At 47.0% G+C, this 7552-nt stretch overlaps 1 protein-coding gene across 1 annotated transcript; it reads left to right on the forward strand.

Annotated features, from left to right (window-relative positions):
- Positions 1-906: 906 nt before the first annotated feature.
- LOC306915999 (uncharacterized protein) lies at positions 907-6931 on the forward strand (the record flags this gene model as incomplete). The annotated part of the gene is made up of 5 exons (XM_079493707.1): positions 907-943; positions 2277-2420; positions 6026-6109; positions 6707-6793; positions 6900-6931. 5 exons carry the CDS (start codon positions 907-909, stop codon positions 6929-6931), a joined length of 384 nt encoding a protein of 127 aa, XP_079349833.1.
- Between the last annotated feature and the right edge of the window lie 621 nt (positions 6932-7552).

A 7552-nucleotide genomic window follows, 5' to 3' on the forward strand; every position in this document is an offset into this window, starting at 1 on the left:
CCCTCACTTCACACGGGTGTGATTTTTTTTGAGGGGCGTTGAACACTTGTCACATTTGCCATTGACAATGAAATGAGAATTTATGTCATGTGTGTCTGAACAAATCAGACACACATGACGGAAACACAAACATTAAATGCTAATGACAATGAAAGGGAAATGTACGTCAATATGTAGACGAGCAAATCGGCTATTTTGGCCAGAATGAGATGATGTATGATGAGTGCCCCTCACTTCACACGGGTGTGATTTTTAAAATATTTACCCCAATGAATAGACACAAGAAATAATATTTCTATATGTAATACTTTACATTACATTTACACAACTTTCAAAAGTAGCCGATTTACAAGCTCACAACGGGTCACATTGCAATGCATTGTGAGCAATTTAAAAATGCAAATCACACCCATGTGAAGTGAGGGGCGCTAATCTATTAAAGTGTAACTCATGTTGATTAGGTGATGTAATGTTGATGTAAAACAAACGGTGACAAAACAAACATTAAATTCTCTTTATTGTTAATGGGATTTAATGTTTGTGTTAGGAACGTAAATGTTCCCTTCATTGTCAATGGCGTTTTTAAAACAAACATTGAACTAAAAACAAACATTAAACCTGTATATAGGACGGGCTAGCGCCCCTCAAAAATAAAAAAAGACTGGGAGAAATTTAGACTGGGAAAAAAAGAAGCAAAATGTGAAAATGTTAATTATTTTATTTCAATTGATTATAGATAAATTAGCATTCCTCTACAGGGAATCAGAGCTGCATGACACTGTGTGGATATGATAATAAACATCTACACACACACACACACACTCCCCCACACACACACACACACACACACACACACACACACACACACACACCCTCTCTCTCTCTCGTGCGCTCACACGCGTTGCAATGCGTGTTCGCGTCATGTTGCTGCTCATCTTCACAAGTAAGACATATTTATGAATATCATAATGCAGAGTATTGTTGTGGTGAAACGTGCCGTTATATATTTGGGTGTTTTTGCAGGATGGGGAAAAACGGTGGACTTTAATAGCAGGTTGTAACTTTCCTTGGAGTATTTATAGTGTTTATTAGACGTTACAGATTCAATCTGTCTCTGTTACAGTTGTGGATATTGTGGGGAAGCGGATGATCTTATAGAAGGATGTACTGACATGTCATGGACAGATGTGTATGTGCGATATATTTAATATCGTGTGTGTGTGTGTGCGTGTGTGCGTGCGCGCGGTATATGTGTGGATGTGGTGTTAGAGCCCCTAACCGTGTCCATTTAAGGAGATGGAGCCAAAGCTTGTGTGTGTGTGTTTATCTTCTGCCTGTCTGTGCCGGCTATGAGGCATAGTGTGTGTGTGTCGTGCACATGTGCGTGCGCACACACACACACACACACACACACACACACACACACACACACACACACACACACACTCACACACATACACACACAATGGGCTTGCACATCTTTATTTTGCAGTGTTGGCTCTGAGGAATACACTGGTCCAAACATTAGTCACCCCAAAATGAATGAGAACAAAATGTGCAGATCTAGGCGACAAAATACTTGACTTTAAGTTTACCAGGGTCGGCTCTGTACATGGTCCATTGGTTCCATTTGAACACTCCCAGAGTTAAGAGGGTCTGTGCAACTACAACATTTGAGAACCACTATAGTACTAGTTGGAACAAGAACATTATAATGGTGTCCCTGTAGCGTCGCAGTCCCGCCCCCTTTCATGACAACGCCTGGCCCAGTCCCGCCCCCTTTCATGACGACGCCAGGCCCAGGAAATAATTCCCAATGCATTTTTCCTCATAGACATTTCAAAAAAGTATTTATTTAAAGACCTTATAAGCGTCGTACAAACCCAACTCGAGTCGTGACAAATCATGACAACAAACACAATATTTTGGACCAAACAAATAATTATAAAGAATAAAAACAACAAAAAAAAGTGTTGTACAAACCTGCCGTTTTTCTTCTTCTTTCTAATTCTTTGTTTGGCCCAAAAAAAAATTGTTTACTGTCATGATTTGTTACAACTCGAGTTGGCTTTGTACGACACTTAAAAGGTCTTTAAATAAATACTTTTTGAAATGTCTATGAGGAAAATTAACGGGGGAATCATTTCCTGGGCCCTGGTAGGGGGCGGGACTGGGCCCTGGTAGGGGGTGGGACTGGGCCCTGGTAGGGGGCGGGACTGCGACGCTCTATATGGACATGTCCGTTGAGTATTTTATGCATTTCCACCACTGTGCAGCACCCATACCAGCTGTGACACGGACCAATCAAGCCCAGATGCCACCCACACCAGCTGTGACACGGACCAATCAGGCCCAGACGCCACCCACACCAGCTGTGACCTGGACCAATCAGGCCCAGACGCCACCCGGTCCGTTAGAAGGTGAGTGAACCTGCTTTGAATGACAACAATCCCAACTTTATTTAAGCAATATTACACGAGAGGGTGTGGTTTAACGTGATTATTGCCACGACAGTGATGCGGTGAGGAACGAGACGAAGTCGAGTTCCGCAAGCATCACTGAAGTCATCGTGTGATCAACATGTGTCACATTTGGCAGATTCCATTTCACATTCTGCTGCGACTGCCGTCCAAAATTTGCGAGTCTCTTCATTTGCACAAAATATTGTGGAGTAACGTGCAGAGTTGTTTTCGTCGACTAATACTATGACGAATTGTTTTCGTCGACTACCTTTTTTCACTGACGAAAACTAAATAGAAACTAAATGAAAACTAAGCTACGATGACTAAAACTAAGACTAGAAATAAAAACTAGACTAAAATGTTAGGAAGGGACTAGTGGACAAGATATCCAGTAGATATCCAGTCCAGAAGTCATTTTACACATGCTGAAAATAGCAAATCTACAAGCTCACAACGCGTCGCAGCGCGAGCTTGTAGATCGGCTATTTTCAGCAAGTGTAAAATCAGCCATCACGACGGCATCAAGGCCTGCCAAAATATATTTGACATTTTACATACATTTTAAAATACAACACTAAAACATTCCAGGTGACTAAAACTAAATGAAAACTATTCAAAAGACTATGACTAAAACTAAAATATTTATTTTTACTGCCAAAACAACACTGGCTGATGTTCCTGCTGCCACAGGCAGAGCCCGTGGCTTGTTCTCCATCATCACGTCGATGATGGAGAACAAGCCACGGGCTCTGGGGACACGTCGATGATGGAGAACAAGCCACGGGCTCTGGGGACACGTCGATGATGGAGAACAAGCCACGGGCTCTGGGGACACGTCGATGATGGAGAACAAGCCACAGGCTCCGGGGACACGTCGATGATGGAGAACAAGGCTCCGGGGACACGTCGATGATGGAGAACAAGCCACGGGCTCTGGGGACACGTCGATGATGGAGAACAAGCCACGGGCTCTGGGGACACGTCGATGATGGAGAACAAGCCACAGGCTCTGGGGACACGTCGATGATGGAGAACAAGCCACAGGCTCTGGGGACACGTCGATGATGGAGAACAAGCCACAGGCTCCGGGGACACGTCGATGATGGAGAACAAGGCTCCGGGGACACGTCGATGATGGAGAACAAGCCACGGGCTCTGGGGACACGTCGATGATGGAGAACAAGCCACGGGCTCTGGGGACACGTCGATGATGGAGAACAAGCCACAGGCTCTGGGGACACGTCGATGATGGAGAACAAGCCACAGGCTCCGGGGACACGTCGATGATGGAGAACAAGCCACGGGCTCCGGGGACACGTCGATGATGGAGAACAAGCCACAGGCTCTGGGGACACGTCGATGATGGAGAACAAGCCACGGGCTCTGGGGACACGTCGATGATGGAGAACAAGGCTCCGGGGACACGTCGATGATGGAGAACAAGGCACAGGCTCTGGGGACACGTCGATGATGGAGAACAAGGCTCCGGGGACACGTCGATGATGGAGAACAAGGCTCCGGGGACACGTCGATGATGGAGAACAAGGCTCCGGGGACACGTCGATGATGGAGAACAAGGCTCCGGGGACACGTCGATGATGGAGAACAAGGCTCCGGGGACACGTCGATGATGGAGAACAAGGCACAGGCTCCGGGGACACGTCGATGATGGAGAACAAGCCACAGGCTCTGGGGACACGTCGATGATGGAGAACAAGCCACAGGCTCTGGGGACACGTCGATGATGGAGAACAAGCCACGGGCTCCGGGGACACGTCGATGATGGAGAACAAGGCTCCGGGGACACGTCGATGATGGAGAACAAGGCTCCGGGGACACGTCGATGATGGAGAACAAGGCTCCGGGGACACGTCGATGATGGAGAACAAGGCTCCGGGGACACGTCGATGATGGAGAACAAGGCTCCGGGGACACGTCGATGATGGAGAACAAGGCTCCGGGGACACGTCGATGATGGAGAACAAGGCACAGGCTCCGGGGACACGTCGATGATGGAGAACAAGCCACGGGCTCCGGGGACATGTCGATGATGGAGAACAAGCCACAGGCTCCGGGGACACGTCGATGATGGAGAACAAGCCACGGGCTCCGGGGACACGTCGATGATGGAGAACAAGCCACAGGCTCCGGGGACATGTCGATGATGGAGAACAAGCCACAGGCTCCGGGGACACGTCGATGATGGAGAACAAGCCACGGGCTCCGGGGACACGTCGATGATGGAGAACAAGGCTCCGGGGACACGTCGATGATGGAGAACAAGCCACGGGTCCGACACCTCCACAGGCTCCGGGGACACGTCGATGATGGAGAACAAGCCACGGGTCCGACACCTCCACAGGCTCCGGGGACACGTCGATGATGGAGAACAAGCCACGGGTCCGACACCTCCCACCTGTAATGAAGCCAGAGGTCACCGTCCGGAAAAATGCAATGGCACATTTCGACTTGCATCGACCAGGCGAGCATAACTGTGGATATTTTCCATCACCACAAATCAAATCTCTGTCAAATTGCCCCCTGTCCAATATCACTAATAATGTCCCCCAAATTGACACTAATTAGCCCGCGGACCCCCATTTGAAAGACCTCCATTTTAAAAGATATGCCAGGGATAAGAGAAGATTTGCACAGGTCTAGCAGTGATTCTCAACCATTTTAATTTCAGGGACCCCCCCCCCCCCCGGTTTGGCATGCATTAGGTTACGGACCCCCCCCCCCCCCCCCCCCCATTTTATGGCATTTCTATCTCTGGGACCCCCAATTTATGTCGTAAAAGCAATGTTAATTTAACTCTGAGTGTGTACAAATGGTCCATTTGGTTCCATTTGTTCACTCTCAGAGTTAATGCAGACCCATAAGTGTCCATTTGGGTCCTAACTATAATTTATCTGGGGACGCCCCCTCCCCTGGAACTCCCTCAAGGACCCCTAGGGGTCCCCGGACCCCACTTTGGGAACCACTGGAATAAGTCATCAAATGGCAGGTGTGGGTATTATACTTGTAACTTTACTTAAAGATGGAGTGCCACGATTTTTTTCCACCCTAAAACATGATCATCAGGTATTATTACAATATAAGGAGGAATAACTTTTTCCAAAAAGTGTACAGTATTTGTTAAAATCATGCTTGTATGTGGACACGCCCACCAGTTCATTAAGTATGCCTGGTTTGCCTGGTGGGTGGTGATGGGTGGTGGTGATCCACCTGAACTGAAGCCGCACCCACAGCTGTAGTTGTATGATAAAGGGGGAGGGGTTAGGGGAGGGGCTGATAGTGTGATGTCACTATTTTACTGTTTATTTCATTGGCCCGTTTGACTGTCAAGGGTTCAGCCTCCAGGAAGAAACCCTAAATACAAAGTGAATACACCATTGCACGTAAAAACGACTCCAGGGTGTCTAATGAAGTACTGTGACCTCATAGACAAATGAAAATTGTGGCACTCCATCTTTAACAGAGTATTTCTGCATTGCCGTATCATTGATACTTTTAGTAAAGTCAGAAACATTGAGTATTTTCTTTTTACCACCACTGTGCAGCATTCACACCAGCTGTTACGAAGACCCACCAGACCCATCAGACCCACCAGACCCAGACCCAGATGCCACCTGGTCCGGCAGAAGGTGAGTGGAACGGTGTTGAATGAACACAATCACGACTTTATTGTCACATCACAGGTTTACACACAGGCAGTGGATGCTCTATGTTGGATCAGAATCTAAGTCCCTATCGGACCCGCTGGAGTGACTTCCTGACCCTCAAGGTTCCATGTGCTAACTCGGAGCTAGAGGCAAAGCAGCGTTCTCTGTCAGTGCTCCATTTGATCGGAACGAACTCCAGAAGTCCCTAAAAGTCAGATCACTGCCTTCCTTATATAGGTCAATTCAGGGAAATGATTTCTAGCACTTTTGTTCAACAATGTAACTGTTTTCATTAATTATCTGTCTATCTGTTCTTTTAATTTTTAGTACTTTCCGTCTTCCGATTATATTTGATATACATTTTATATATTTAAATGTATATTGTTGATTTTGTGTTTTGTATTTCGGCTACATGAGGCTAAAATGAGGGCAGAGTTGAAATAAAGGTTATGATGATGATGATATTGCATGGTTCACCAATCTGACCGCCCATTTCTTCATTTCCCCAAAATATGGAGAGTTCAATGTGGCTAACGTGCAGTGAGTTAGTTACTGTCTGAGATGTGTCTGCTGCTACAGGCTCTGGGGATACGCAGATGATGGAGGAGCTACAGAACCCGGATGTGCTACTGCATGCAATGGCACATTTCGACTTGCATCGACCAGGCAAGCATTTATATAACTGTCGGTATTTTCTTTCCATCGCCACGAATCAAATCTCTGTCAAATTTCCCCCGTCCAATATCACTCATAATGTCTGCCACCGCCAAAGCTCTAGACGTGGTTCCCAAACTTCTTCATTAAGGTCCCCCAAATTGGCACTAATTAGCCCGCGGACCCCCATTTGGAAAACATATGCCAGGGACCCCCATAAGAGAGGGATATGCATTAGTCCACCTTTCAATGGCATTTCTATCTCTGGGGGACCGCCACTGTATATTGTAAAATCAATGTTAATTTAACTCTGAGAGTGTAACAATTTTTTTACACTCTGAGTTACAGACCCATAAGGGTCCATTTGGTTCCATTTTACACTCTCTGAGTTACAGACCCATAAGGGTCCATTTGGTTCCATTTTTACACTTGGTTCCTAACGATCATTTAGCTGGGGACGCCCTGGAGCCCATTCAAGGACCCCTGGGGGTCCCAGAAGACCCCCCCTTGGGAACCACTGCTCTAGAATGGACTGACTCTCAAACGATGACCACAGCTAATGGACATTTCCCCCCCCCCCCCCCCCCCCCCCGTGTGTGTGTGTGTGTGTGTGTGTGTGTGTGTGTGTGTGTGTGTGTGTGTGTGTGTGTGTGTGTGTGTGTGTGTGTGTGTGTGTGTGTGTGTGTGTGTGTGTGTGTGTGTGTGTGTGTGTGTGTGTGTGTGTGTGTGTGTGTGTGTGTGTGTGTGTGTGACCGATAGATATTAGGCGCA

Source organism: Electrona antarctica, assembly GCF_951216825.1.
Source record: "Electrona antarctica genome assembly, chromosome: 22".
Taxonomy (NCBI): domain Eukaryota; kingdom Metazoa; phylum Chordata; class Actinopteri; order Myctophiformes; family Myctophidae; genus Electrona; species Electrona antarctica.